General features: G+C 45.9%; 1 protein-coding gene across 2 annotated transcripts in view; it reads left to right on the top strand.

Annotated features, from left to right (window-relative positions):
* The window catches only part of RBBP7 (RB binding protein 7, chromatin remodeling factor), a 39936-nt gene that overhangs the window by 22636 nt on the left and 2599 nt on the right, over positions 1 to 14701 (top strand). The window contains exons 5-11 of one of the 2 annotated variants that reach the window (XM_082246879.1): positions 1602 to 1717; positions 2587 to 2747; positions 7224 to 7350; positions 8459 to 8536; positions 8873 to 8949; positions 9458 to 9515; positions 9607 to 9717. In XM_082246879.1, the coding sequence (XP_082103005.1) occupies positions 1602 to 1717; positions 2587 to 2747; positions 7224 to 7350; positions 8459 to 8536; positions 8873 to 8949; positions 9458 to 9515; positions 9607 to 9717 (728 nt within the window). Of the gene's footprint in view, positions 1 to 1601; positions 1718 to 2586; positions 2748 to 7223; positions 7351 to 8458; positions 8538 to 8867; positions 8950 to 9457; positions 9516 to 9606; positions 9718 to 14701 lie in introns of both variants that reach the window. The other variant, XM_082246878.1, reaches the window with a different exon arrangement.

Raw genomic sequence — 14701 nt, 5'->3', positions numbered from 1 at the left:
AGCTGGATGCTGCCTCCTGGGTGTGATCTAGTCACCCCAAGCTGAATTTATTCTTCACCTCCTATGTTCCTGCCTACATGCTCTTTTGCTAGGGGCTTTATGGAGAATGAGGTTGAGATGCTTTTAAGGGTAGAACATGCTGACACCAAAGATTGGGAGTACTGTCTGTAGAATGTTTGTAAAATGCATCTGTTTAAAAACTAAAGCTTATATACTATTTTCCTACATTTATTCCAGTTTTGAATATTAAAGGCAAAGAAAATTTTGAGTACTTAAGAATGAAATTCAACCAGGCCTCAAATCTGTAGCTAATGAGCCATTTTGATTTTGTTCTTTACTTTTTCACCTTGGTGAATACTGCTTTTAACCACTTGCTGTCTGGGTCAATTTGTGATATACATGTTACAATCAGCATTTGGGCTAAAAATAACAAGCAAAGGCACCGGAGAATAAAATGGTGGAAGTTGCTATTTTATGACCCATTTTTTGCACAGCCGATTATCAAGAGCAAATTTTCAGGAAAAATACACAAAGGGTTTAGTGCATGCAAACAGAGAATACCCTAATTTTGTGGTAAGTTTTATATAGGATGTTAAATAAATACACCAATCGTGTAAAGGCTCAAAATTTTATTGCACGTGAGATTATTTTTTTTTACAGAATTTATGAATCTATCGGAAGCTATGTGATGGCTTTTGGCTGGTGACAGGAACGCTCTTTATGGAGACATCAAGGGGTTGTTAGACCCTCAATGTCTCTCCAACCCTCCAAAAGCGGCAAACCACAAATCATTCTTGATTAGCTGTTTTCCTGGCTGTAACAGCCGGGGCATGACTGCTTTAAAAACTGGAGGTGATGAAAGCATAGTCTCCAATTAGTCAGAGGAGATTAGGGTGTTCCTCCATGTCGAAGGCTGGCCATACATTGTATAAATTTTCTCCTTTTTTTTAGATTTTCCAAAATCATGAAGTCATACCTAAATACGTTTAATTTCCAAGCAATCAGGCAGACCCTTGCACTACATAGTTGAAGGTAAATCTTAAGAAAATTGTATAATGTATGGCCAGCTTAAGTGAAGCCATCCTGGCAGTTTACAGTGGGTGCTGGCAGGACCATCTGGGTATCGTAAAACCTCTTGGATCACTTATGTTAAACATTAGATCGCTGGCTGTTAAGATACAAGATCATGGCTGCAGCCATGATATTGAAATTGATAGGTCAGCAGGTAAGAATACTCATTGTTTACAATATCTTTTACAGTCTAGTTGATGCATTGTTCCAAACTTTCATATTTAATTTTATAGCTTGGTTAAACTCAATTGCTGGCTGGAGTGTCTGCTGCTCTTAGACCTGGACTTCTCTAATGGGACACCATTTTCTTGAGTCTGACCAGGTTTAGCCTTTTTTCGTACAGTTTTAGCAGACTTTAACAGTAAAAGTTTAAGCTAATCTTATGTTCTTGGCAGCATTTTTTAAAGCAGAAGGCGGAGTTTACTTACATTTTTTGGGAGGAACAAATTTTTATGGTTGCTTGTAGAAGTTTTTCTAGAAGGGAATTACCAATACAGGTACCTGCTGTTTTTTTTTTTTTTCCTTTGTAGACCCCAGTGGAGAGTGCAGCCCGGATCTCCGATTGAGAGGGCACCAAAAAGAGGGTTATGGACTGTCTTGGAATTCTAATCTAAGTGGACACCTACTCAGTGCATCCGATGACCATGTAAGTAAGCTACGATGCATTTCCATTCATTTCCTGTCCTATAACTAAAACTGGAAATGAGAGGAAATCGAATGAGAATCCCTGGCCAGATCTAGTAAGGTTCCAGTGTAAGGTTTCCCATTGCTTACTGTTCTGGGGACATAACATTTGTGTGGTTTTTGTTTTTTCCAAGTTTCAATAATAGAAACATGGCAAATAGTGTGAATCTCCCTATTAGGGGCACTGACAGCAATGAAAACCTGACAGGTGTTAATGTTCCCTCTCCACTCTATCCATAACTAAAGTTCTGCCTTTAGTTATACTTTAGGTAGTTATTAGTGACATTCTAAATTCTGTTACTACTGCTGGGAGGTAGAAAATCTATTAATCAAGCCAGACAGTTTTGTGACGCTATCAATTTTTTTTTTTTTTTTAAATTGGTTTTTATCCCTGTATTTGAACTTTAGGAAAATATGAAGACCAGTTATGCATTTGTTAAACTTGGTTAAAGGTTTTGTACAGCTTTACGTGTGGGTATGTATGTAGTTGGGTATGTGTATGTATGTAGTTAGGTATGTATATCTTGCACTCAACAAATGTTTGGTCGCAGTTTAAAGCTCTTTAACATGCTGCCAAGCTTGAAGCATAATGGACTGGAAGGGCAAATAGACATCTTGCACAGGTGGGAAAGCACAATGTGGTGGTGCTCACTCATAGTTCAGTAGGTAACAAAAGCTACACTACAACAGTGGCTTTCCTGTGATAAGTGGCTGAACTGGACTGCAAAATGTTTTGGTGATACACGTATTTTAATGGTTTCCAGTTACATTTAAAATTCTTTCCTTTTTAGGTAGGTTAGACTGATTACTAAAATCTTATTCTGTTTTCAGACTGTTTGCTTGTGGGATATAAGTGCTGGACCAAAAGAGGGGAAAATAGTTGATGCTAAAGCCATTTTTACGGGCCATTCTGCGGTGGTAGAAGATGTAGCCTGGCACCTTTTGCATGAATCTTTGTTTGGCTCTGTTGCAGATGATCAGAAGCTTATGATGTAAGTAAACTTTTTTCTTTTCTCTTTTCCTTTCTTCCCCTCTTCATTTGATCTTGCGTACATACACCAACTGAGCACTTTATTGGAAACCCTACACTAATGCTGGGGGGGGGGGGGGGACCTCCCTTTGCTACAAAACTGTCAGCGCGGTCTCCCTATTCCTCGTTGAGCTTTCTCAGCATGATCTTTCTAATCACAGAACTAGCTGTTCCTCAGGTATGTGTGGGGTGTTTTTTTGCTGCTGTATTACTGCCCAGAAACAACCTACCTAAACAAAACATGCAGTCGATCAGGGGCCAGGGCTGTACTCATGCTGAGGCTGTGATGCTTTGTTGGCAGTAGGAAACAAAGAGGGGGGGACATGCCTCCCAGCTGCCGATCAATACGGGAATGCCTAGCTTTATTTGCATATGACCTACTCTTATTCCTTAAAGACCCAGGTCCCTCTCCCAAAGCAGCGCTAACCATTCTAAATGAGTTTGCTATATAATCTGGACTTAAGGTAAAATGGGGGGGAAATCTTCCATCTTACTATAAGATGACAGGGCAAAGACCGTGGCAGACTCCAGCCTCCCGTTACGGTGGGTCTCCTCTTACATATCTAGGTGTTCAGGTTGCCACAAAGGGGTACAGGACTATTTTACATTGACCCTTCTCTCACTGGTAGCACAACTCAAGCAGAAAGTACAGGCATGGGGAAAAAATTACTTGTCACTGATTGGGAGAAGGTCTTCTTAAAATGAAGGTACTGCCAGTTATTCTAGGTTTCCTGTGGCACTCTCCAATTTGGGTACCTAAATCCAATTTCAGGAAATTTTATTGGATCCTTTCTCTGGTCTCCAGGGTACCCCCGTATAGGGCTTAGGGTTTTGCAAGAACCCTGGGGCCAGGGTGGGTTGGTACTGCTGGATGGGCAAAAATACTACCTGGCAGGGCAGATGGTGTTTTCCCGACACTGGCTGAAAGCAGATGGGGACTCGGCCACAGTACTTGAAGTACAGCTTGGGTCATATGAGAGTCTGAGGTTGGCACTGTACAGAGGCCTTGGGTCTGACCTCCCCTTGACCCTGGTAATGAGAGCTACCATTAAAGCATAGGCAGTAACGACTAAATTGGCATACCCAAGTTATAATGGCATATCGCTGTCCACCCCCCCCCCCCCCCCCCCGGATGAATCCTTGTTTTTCACACTTACTTCCCTGCCTGATCCCATGATATGGGCGACCAGGGGCATCAAGACTTTGGGGGAAATCACAAGGGAAGGAGATCTGACGTTTTGATAAACTAAAAGCAAGACATTTGCCTAATTCATACCTTTTTATATTTTAAGTGTTGTCGCTGTTTTTCTCCCGCCAATTCTGACCATATCTTTTGGAGGTGTCAGCAATCCAGACTTTGAACTGAGGTCACCTGTATTTCATGTATTTCAAAGGTTCTAGCAGTCCCCATTCCTATGTCAGTTAGGGTTTGTCTACTAGGCTTGGTGGAAGTAGTTGTGCCATTCCTTCCTTGCTCATAGAACACTCATAAATATCCTATGGTAGAAAAGCTTTACTTTTGCACACTGGAAAAAAGTGTGTCCCTATTTCCTTTTGGAAAGGACTGGTAAACTCAATGGTACCCTTTTTTTATAGGGCAATGTACAACCCAATTCCAAAAAAGTTGGGACACGGCACAAATTGTGAGTAAAAAAGGAATGGACTCATTTACAAATCTCAAACTTATTTTATTCACAATATAATATTGATAACATATCAGATGTTGAAAGTGAGACCTTTTGAAATGTCATGCCAAATATTGGCTCATTTTGGATTTCACGAGGGCTACACATTCCAAAAAAGTTGGGACCGGTAGCAGCATAAGAGGCTGGAAAGTTAAATGTACATAGAAGGAACAGGTGGAGGACCAATTTGCAACTTATTAGGTCAATTGGCAACATTGGGTATAAAAAGACCCTCTGAGTGGCAGTGTCTCTCAGTGAAGATGAGCAGAGGATCACCAATTCCCCCATTGCTGTGGCGAAAAATAGTGGAGCAATATCAGAAAGTTTCTCAAAAATGATGGCGCTGCATCACATACAGGAATGCTACTGTAATGGAAATCACTACATGGGCTCAGGAATACTTCCAGAAAACATTGTGACACAAACCACCGTGCCAACCGCCGTTCCCGGCTAAAACTCTATAGGCCAAAAAAGAAGCCATATCTAAATGCGATCCAGAAGCGCAGGCATTTTCTCTGGGCCAAGGTTCATTTAAAATGGACTGTGGAAAACTGTTCTGTGGTCAGACAAATCAAAATTTTAAGTTCTTTTTGGAAAACTGGGATCGCCATGTCATCCGGACTAAAGGGGACAAGGACAACCCAAGTTATCAGTGCTCAGTTCAGAAGCCTACATCTCTGATGCTTTGGGGTTGCATGAGTGCCTGTGGCATGGGCAGCTTACACATCTGGAAAGGCACCGTCAATGCTGAAAGGTATGTCCAAGTTCTAGAACAACATATGCTCCCATCCAGACGTCGTCTTTCAGGGAAGACCTTGCATTTTCCATGACAATGCCAGACCACATACTGCATCAATTACAACATCATGGCTGCGTAGGAGGATCCAGGTACTGAAATGGCCAGCCTGCAGTCAAGATCTTTTACCCATAGAAAACATTTGGTGCACCATAAAGAGTGCGACAAAGACCTAAGACAGTTTGAGCACCTAGAAGCCTGTATTAGACAAGAATGGGACATTCCTAAACTTGAGCAACTTGTCTCCTCAGTCCCCAGACGATTGCAGACTATTATAAAAAGAGGGGATGCCACAGTGGTAAACATGGCCTGGTGACATGAGTTTTAAGAAATAACTTTTTCCCTTTTTAAAATAACTTTTCTCAGTTTTAACATTTGATATGTCATCTGTTGTATTCTGAACAAAATATTGAAATTTGAAACTTCCACATTTCATTCTGTTTTAATTAACAATTTGTAGTGTCCTACTTTTTTGGAATCTGGCTTGTATATATCCCGGCGTTGTAATAAAAAAAAAAGGTGAAAATATGGCAGTCATGGATTAACTCAACTTCTACAGTGGGGTGGAATTACCCATTTTAGAAATAAACATGCGGTTTTATAAGGGAGCTACTTAATTTTAAATAGCCCTATGGACCTCTGAGATGTAAACACACACCTATATTAAAGCGGAGTTCCAGCCAGTGAACTTTTTTTTTTAAATAAAAATACCCCCGGGACAGTCAGGGCTAGTGCATTCCACAATGGCTAGCCTCTGATCTGTCCCGGGTTGCACTTACCTGCAAGACGAAATACTTTGAAAATGTATTCTCCAGCGCTGCCATCTCAGGTGTGGGCAGCTTGAAGCCAGTGCGATCCTCTTCTGTGTCCTCTTCCGTCGTCTTCGGTCCCACGATGCACTGCACCGGCCCCGCTGTCACTTCCGGGGCTGCAGCGTCATCCCAGCACAGCTTCTGGGCATGCCCAGAAGCTGTTTTGCAAGGTATGACGGCGCCTGCACCGGAACTGACGTCGGGGCCGGTGCAGGCGCATTGATTCCTGGGAGCGATGGCGTTCAGCTCCCAGGAATCATTGCAAGCCAGGAAGTGACGAATCGCCGTGGCCGCCGAGGGGAGGAAGAAGTAAGGTGAGTATATTATCTTCTAAACGAGGTAAGTAAAAAAAGAAGAAGAAAAAATTGCGATTATCCATTTGTTTTTCAGGTGACCTGGAGCGAGAAGATGGAGGTAAGTATCATTTTAGGGTGGAACTCCACTTTAAGGGCTGGATGGCTAATGGTTAATTTTGTGCCTTCACATCCAACCAATGATATCTGGGGCATTCTATATCCTGAAGTTTTTTTTTTTTCTCTACTTTCTCAATTGCAAGATTAAGCTGTATCTGGTCAGGGGATGGGGAGGCAGGAAGGGGGAGGAATTTCTTTTATACTGAAATGTTTTAGGTCTAGCTTAGACAATGTGTCCAACTTAAGGGGCTTTGTCCCTTTCTTCTTATACACTGCCTTAGTGCCGGTTCACACTAGGGCGACCTGTGAGGCGACCTGGTCGCCTCACAGGTCGCCGCAGGTCGCCTCCCATAGGGAAGCTGCGGACCCGTTCTAATAGGAGCGACACAAGTCGCTCCGACCTAGAAAAAGGGTCCGGAGCTTCTTTGGGGCGACCGCCATAGACTTCAATGTTATGAAGTCCGTGGCGGCCGCTCCGAGGTAGCGGCGCGGTGCGAAGTAGCGTCGCTGCAGTGTGAACCGGCGCTTATAGTTTTTGTTTTGTATTTGTTATATGTATTATGTAAAATCACAATAAAACATTTTCAAGTGTTTTGCTGTCTTTCCACATCAACTTTGTTTTATAACTGTATTCTGAATACTGCAAATTTTATAATATGGGTAAAACTTTGGGGAATGGGGTGAAGTCATTGCATCTCGTGTGATTTAAAAACTTTAATTTTATTTTGCCAGTTGGGACACCCGGTCTAATACAACATCAAAACCAAGTCATTCAGTAGACGCACACACTGCAGAGGTCAACTGTTTGTCGTTCAATCCATATAGCGAGTTTATCCTGGCCACAGGGTCTGCTGATAAGGTTAGTGCCTGATTTGATTGCAAAAGGTTATTTTGAATTGACCACGTGTTGCAGGAAAGAAATTTTCAGGATTCCCCCATCAACAAGGATAGTGCTGACAAAGAATCCTTCCTGCCAAAATAATTGTATTTTACCCTTGGCGGGCGGGGAAGGTGTCTTTGCCGGGAAAAGACAGTGATTATCGCTAGTGGCTTTAAACAGCTGCTACAGATAATTGTAAGCGGATCCAGAAGGCTGGTTGTACCCAAGTTGATCAATTGGGGGGGGGGGGGGGGGGGTTATTTAGACTCGTGATGTCGCATTAAAGAAAATTTGTTGCCAAAAGCCATGCGAGACCTTTACCTCTTCATTTTTAACTTGAGCCACATTAGATAAAACTGTTCTTTTAATTGTGACTTGAACAGCATTTTGGGGGAAAAAAAGGCAAGCTATCCCATGACTAGCAAACCAGGAATTTTACTCTTAACAGTCGGTTTCCCGCTAATTTGTTTCTCAGACTATGGTCTGAGATTTTATATCCTATGGAAGTGTTTGCCACTATTTTTCAAACCGCAAAAATGTGGTGGTGGTTTTACCATGAGCCATTTTAAAATTGATATTAAACGCTTTAAAAAACAAAAAGGAAACATGTTATATACTTGCCTACCCTGTGCAGCGGTTTTGCACATAGCAGCACTGATCCTCCTTTTCTTGGATCCCCCACTGGTGCTCCTGGCCCCTCCTTCCTGTCGATTGCCCCCAGCGCAAGCCACTTGCAATGGGGCGCGCTCCCAAGCCAGTGCACTGTGTGTCCGTTCACACAGTTGCAGCTCGGCACCGCCCCCCCCTTCACTGGCTTAGTAGCTGTGATTGACAGCCAATGGCTCCTGCTGCTGTTTTAGCCAATGAGGCAGGGTCCCCAGAGAGCCAAGGAACTCGTGCACATCTCTGGATCAAGAGGGGGTTCAGGTAGGTGTTGGGGGTGGGGGGCAGGTGTTTGGGGCTTTTTTTTTTTACCTTCGTGCATAAAATGCATGAAGGTTAATCGTGAGCTTTTACAACCACTTTAAATGTCATGAAGGTTGCTGATTTAGCCCCTTTTTTATGCTTTTTTTTTTTTTTTTTTTAGACTGTTGCCCTGTGGGACTTAAGAAATCTAAAACTGAAGCTTCATTCGTTTGAATCTCATAAAGATGAGATTTTCCAGGTGAGTGTATTACTGTTTAAGTATCCCTAGTTTAGTAGCACGTTAGCTGCAGAAGGGAAGCTTATCTTTCTCTCTATTGTTGTCAAAGGAGAGCTCCACCATACAGAAGAGCAAATTTAAGTTGTGTATTTGCCTTGGTACATTGGCGGAGAGAAGTGCAGATTTGTTTTTTGCTGATTTATTAAACCTAATCTTCTAATGGAAATGCTTAGATTTTGTTCTTGCTGGCTTGACTTTGTTCATGTGGCGGACTTATTTGGAGCATTATATTTAGTGATGTCAATGTGGTCCCATTTTGTTTATTTTTTTTTACCCTTTTTTCTTTATTTGGACAAGGTTCACTGGTCACCTCATAATGAAACCATCCTTGCATCAAGTGGTACCGACCGCAGGCTGAATGTCTGGGATTTGAGGTAAGGTCTTTACTAGTCGCAATTCAGATTAAAAGGTCAATCTACTCTTTTTGACTTTAGTTGTCATGTGGCTCAAAGAGAACAAAACATATAGGTCCCCCAGGGCTCTTCTGATGATCAAGTAGGCACTGGATATTTTGGGATTATAGCACATTTACTTTCAAAATGCCATTGCTCTAGCAATGCAACATTCAGTATCTCTCGTTACCCAGTCACCACTGACCTCTTTATGTTCAAAGTCTTCAGCTATGTTGGCTAGCCCAGGGTGGCATAACTCCCAGATATAGGCACAGATGTTCCTTTTGTTCTGGCACCCACTGAGGAATGGAGGAATTGTACGATGAGCAATGTGTGGCTCACTGAAAAATTGGAAGAAACTGCTGGCCTTTATCCCCCCACTGTGCTTAAACTTGTTACCATATAAAATCTAAAATTTGGTTTTATAATCTAATATATGCTGATTTACAAATGTATTCAAGTTTAATGCCAAATATGTATGTGTGTCTAGTAAAATTGGTGAAGAACAATCAGCAGAAGATGCTGAGGATGGACCCCCTGAACTTTTGGTAAGCCATATTTTGTTGACATACTTGCATTGAAGCCTTTCATGCCATTCAAAAAACAGCAAATTGCAGTATGTTTTCTTTTGGTTGGTAGTTTATTCATGGTGGACACACAGCAAAGATCTCAGATTTCAGCTGGAATCCAAATGAACCCTGGGTAATCTGTTCAGTGTCTGAAGATAACATTATGCAAATTTGGCAAATGGTGAGTTCAAGTAACCGACGTACATATTTATACACCAATATTTTAGTGGAAGATGAGAAAATAGATTCAATATTTGATTATTGTAGCAGATATTTACATAAAACTGTCACTAAAGGCATTTTTCTCTTACGTCCTCTGACAGTTGCCGCCCACTCATACAGTCTTCACCAATGGGTATTGACCTCTTATCCATAGGAGCAAGCTAGGCACAAGACTTGTTAAAAACCAAGTAATTTACATAGATACACCTATGGGGGCTGTCCCACTGGTCCAATACCCCCCTGCTATCAGCCATCCCAACTCAGTTTGTCTTGTGCTTAGTTAGGAGTGAGAGAGGCTCTCCCTGTGCTGGGGCTACGGTCTCAGCCTTCTATTTTTTTTATGATTTTATTTCTGCAAATGCGTTTTTTTTTTCTTTGCATTACTAGCTGTTTATTTCTCAGCGTTTCATCACTTCAAGATGATGATGTCGCGGAGCTGGGAGTCGCACTGGTCGTCCTGGTATCCCAGGACAGAGGGCCTTATGGAATCCCAGCCCGCCATCGAGCGTTTAGCAGGCTATGCGTATGCCCTGGCCTCGCAAACGACCTATCCCTGTCCTCGGGGATGCAAGCCTGCGAGGTGGCCACCTCGCCTAGATGTCTCACCACGGTTCCGTGCGTTGCTAGCGTCCTGCATTTTTGGCTGACAGCACCCTGCCATTCTGGGGTGGGAGGTTTCCCGTCGATGTGAGGCACCCACGCCATCGGGTACAGTAAGTACATTCTGTGTGGGGCCTCTGTCTGGAGCTGGCAGTCCTGTGTGTCTGGTATCCCCTAATGTCTGTGCGTTTTTGGGGCTCCCTTTCTCCCGGTCCCTGCGGGGGGCTCTAACTCAGCTAGTTCGCTATGTGGGTTTGTTTGTGGGGGTCCCTCTCCTATGTGACACTTTATGGTGTGTGTGGAGGGGCAGACACATGCGGCGACCCCTGCGGGGTTAAAAAACTGCCGGTCCGCCATCTTGGGTGTGGGCAGCATGCTGGCTTCACTGTGGGCGCTTCTGCAGTAATGTATGTAGTGTGTTTTGGCGCCTTAAGGCGCCATCTTGTGTGTGGCAATGTGTTCTCCTGAGCATGTCGGCGGCCATTTTCCCAGAGCCTCCCATTACTTTCTATGGGCAACCATGTTTCCTTAGTCTGAAGTCCTAGTTCAGCCTCCAGTGGTGACATGACTTCCCTTTTCTGTACAGAGATCGGCAGGCGTGTGGTAACACTTGTGGGGTCTGTCTTTTCTGTGTTTTTTTTTTGTGGGAATACCTCTGGCAGTCAGCTTATTCCTGTTTGGGGGTCTGCTTCCAGAATCCTTCATAGCGGTGTACTGCGGGGGATCGCGGTGCGCTTAAAGGGCCAGTACCTTGATAAAAAAATTTTTATAGAATCCCAGGACAGCAAATTTCCCCAGCTTTGGTGGATGATTCAGGTTCCTATGAATCTTCTGCTCTGACTGCCACACTTGCGACTTTAGTGTCCAAAGTGGATCTTTTGATGACTGAACGGGATACTTGAAAAAGACCTAGGCTCTTTGTTCTGAATCTGACATGGTTGCCGTAGATAGTGTGCCCCTTGAAGGGTCTCGCTCTTCTCAGTCTGAGGGGGAGGCGGGGGTGGATGATTCCCCCCCCCCCGGGACGGCCGAGGACCTCGCAGCTATGGATGCGCTGATCATTGCTGTTAGGAAACACTACATTTAGAGGATGAGCCCAATCCTCCGGGAAAGCGGTTCTCTTTTGGTACCCACAGATCCCTACAGATTCGAGCTGGTCTGTGGCTCCCAAAGTGGATTACACTGTGGCCAGATTGAACAGGGCCACTCTGGTACCCACCGAGGATTCTCCGGTGTTAAGGGATCCTACGGATAGGAGGCTGGAATCTCTTGCCCGACATTCCTACATGGTGGCGGGTTCCATGCTGAAACCCATTTTCCCCTCTGTCATGGTGACTCAAGCCGTGGCGGATTGGACCAAGGTGCTCAGACGCACCCTCGTGGCTGATTCTGCCCCCCCACTAGCTTGGGGATGGTGGACCAGATTTATCAAGGGGTCATGTATTTATGCGATGCGGCCTTGAATGAGGCCCCATTAGCTGTGCGCTTATCTAGTGTCGCAGTACTTAATAGCCGCTTGATTTGGTTGAAAAGTTGGTCGGCTGACCAGACTTCGAGGAAGACTGTGTGACATCCCTTATGGTGGGTCTCGTTTTTTTGGAGAATCCCTAAATAAATTGGTTAAAGGTGTCACTGGGGGCAAGAGCACTCTGTTGTCCCAGAATCTTAGGGGTACGTTTTTCCGCGGTAAGCGGGGCCCCTCCTTTAAACCAAATCAGGGGTCCTTTCATGCCTTCAAGGCGCAGGACAAGGGAAAACCTTTCAAGGGCCAGGGTGGCCAGAGAAAGCCCTGGGCGGGCAAGCCAAAAGCCGCCCAGGCTGGTGCGACGGCACAGTCCGCTACTGTCTGACGGGGCGCCCTCACCTGTTTCAGGGGTGGGGGGACGTGGGTGCGGTTTCCTCCAACCTTGGCTGCTCCAGAGTCCGGACAGGTGGGCTCAGGAAATCATTCGATCGGGTTAAAAGATCGAATTCCTTTCACGACCAGGGGACAGACTCTTTCCCTCAAATCTTCATTTGAGCCCAGATCGGCTGCAAGATCTTTATCGGGCGGTTCAGGATCTACTCGCCCAGGGGGTAATCGTCCCGGTGCCACATCGGGACAGATTTTGGGGGTTTTACTCGAATCTGTTCACTGTGCCCAGAAAGGAGGGCAAGGTGCGTCCGATTATGGACTTAAAAGCTCTGAACCGCTTTGTGCGCGTTAAATTCCGCATGGAATAGATCCGCTTGGTGGTGGCCTCCCTGAGTCCGGGAGATTTCCTGGCTTCTATCGACCTAAAGGATGCGTATTTACACATCCCCATATTCGAGGGTCATCAGAGGTACCTCCGGTTCGCTATCGCAGAGGAACACTAAGTTTTTGGCGTTACCTTTCGGTCTCTCTTCGGCTCCAAGGGTGTTTACCAAAGTGCTGGCTCCTGTTCTGGTCCTATTACGGGCACAGGGCATTGCGGTCTTGGGTTATCTGGACGATCTCCTGTTAAGATCGAGTGCCAGTCAGAGCCTGCTGCGCGATCTGTCCACTACGGTTCAGACGCTCTAGGAGTTCGGATGGACCACCAACGTTCAGAAGTCGACTTTGTCTCCTTCGGTTCGTCTCCCATATTTGGGAATGGTCTTGGACTCTGCCCAAGCGAAGGTGTCTCTGCCGGAGGACAAGCTCCGGACCCTGCAGAGCGAGGTCGGGTCCCTCGGGGACAACGAGTCCTCGTCACTCAGGACCTGTATGCAGTCCATGGGATTGATGGTGTCAGCCTTCGAGGCGATACCGTTTGCACAGTTTCACACGCGGTCTCTCCAGGCGGAGATACTGGCCAGATGGGACAGGCTTCCTCAGTCCTTGGACCTGAGGGTGTCTCTGAGTCACCAAACCAGAGTGGATCTTCTGTGGTGGCTTCAGTCCCCGGCCATAGTGGTGATTACCACGGATGCCAGCCTGTCGGGCTGGCGTGGCGTCCTGGGCAACCTGTCTGCCCAGGGCACTTGGTCGGTGGAGGAATCATCCCTACCGATAAACATCTTTGGAATTGAGAGCGATCAGGCTGTGCCTGCTCCATTGGTCGGATCGTCTTCAGGGCCGCCCTGTACGGGTGCAGACGGACAATGCCACTGCGGTGGCTTACATCAATCACCAAGGGGGCACCAGGAGTGCCTGGACGGGCTCAGGAAGTGACCAGCATTCGGTCTTGGGCCGAGACTCGCCTCCCGTCGATTTCGGCAGTTCACATTCCGGGTGTGGAACTGGCAGGCCGATTGTCTGAGCTTCCAGACCCTGGACCAGGGGGAATGGTCCCTGCACCCAGAGGTTTTTTAAATGCTGTGTGCAAAATGGGGATCCCCGGATGTGGATCTGTTTGCGTCCTGGCTAAACAACAAGGTGGGAAGGTTCGTGGCAAGAACGCGCAATCCTCTGGCAGACGCCTCGGATCGGTATCTGATGTATGCCTCTCCCCCGATTCAGTTGTTGTCCAGGTTCCTGCGCAGGTAGGTCTCGGAACCGAAGTTGGTGATTCTCGTGGCCCCGGACTGGCCACGCCGGTCCTGGTACGCGGACATCATTCAACTGGCTGTCGAGCCTACATGGCGGCTACAGTTACTGTCTCAGGGACCGATCTTCCATCCTGCTTTACAGTCGCTGGCTTTAACGGCATGACTGTTGAAAGCCAGGTCCTGAGAGACAGGGGTCTCATCTGAGGTCATTCCTACTTTGCTCAAGGCTAGGAAAGCCTCGTCCGGTAAGATCTATTACCGTACCTGGAAGGCTTATTTTGCCTGGTGTGAATCCAGAGGCCTCCCTCCTCGTTCCTACTCGGTGGCGAGGGTATTAGCCTTTCATTCAAACTGGTGTGGACCAGCGCCTGGCGTTGACCATGATTAAGGGCCAGTTGTCTGCACTGGCCATCCTTTTCCAGCGCCCACTGGCCTCTACCTCTTTGATTCTTACCTTTTATTCAAGGTGTGCGTCACTTGGCCCCTCCTCGGAGGGCGCCCCTACCTCCTTGGGACTTGAACTTGGTTCTGTCCGTTTTGCAACGTTCTCCCTTTGAAAACATCAGGGAGATTTCTTTGCCTCTGCTGTCGAAAGGTTGCTTTTCTGGTAGCGATCACTTCTGCACGCAGAGTGTCGGAGTTGACGGCCTTGTCTTGCCGCTCCCCTTACCTGGTGGTTCTTAGGGATAAGGTGGTCTTGCGACCCAGCCAGTCCTTCCAAAGGTGGTTTCTGATTTTCACCTTAATGAGGACATTGTTTTGCCTTCGCTTTGTGCGAATCCTAAACCTCCTAAGGAGTTTGCCTTACATTCCTTGGATGTTGTCAGGGCGATCAGGGTTTACCTGTCATC

This window comes from Pelophylax lessonae, assembly GCF_965119305.1.
Source record: "Pelophylax lessonae genome assembly, chromosome: 2".
NCBI classification, from domain to species: Eukaryota; Metazoa; Chordata; class Amphibia; order Anura; family Ranidae; genus Pelophylax; species Pelophylax lessonae.
Note: the sequence above shows the minus strand (reverse complement) of the source record. Positions and strands in the feature narration are given on the sequence as shown.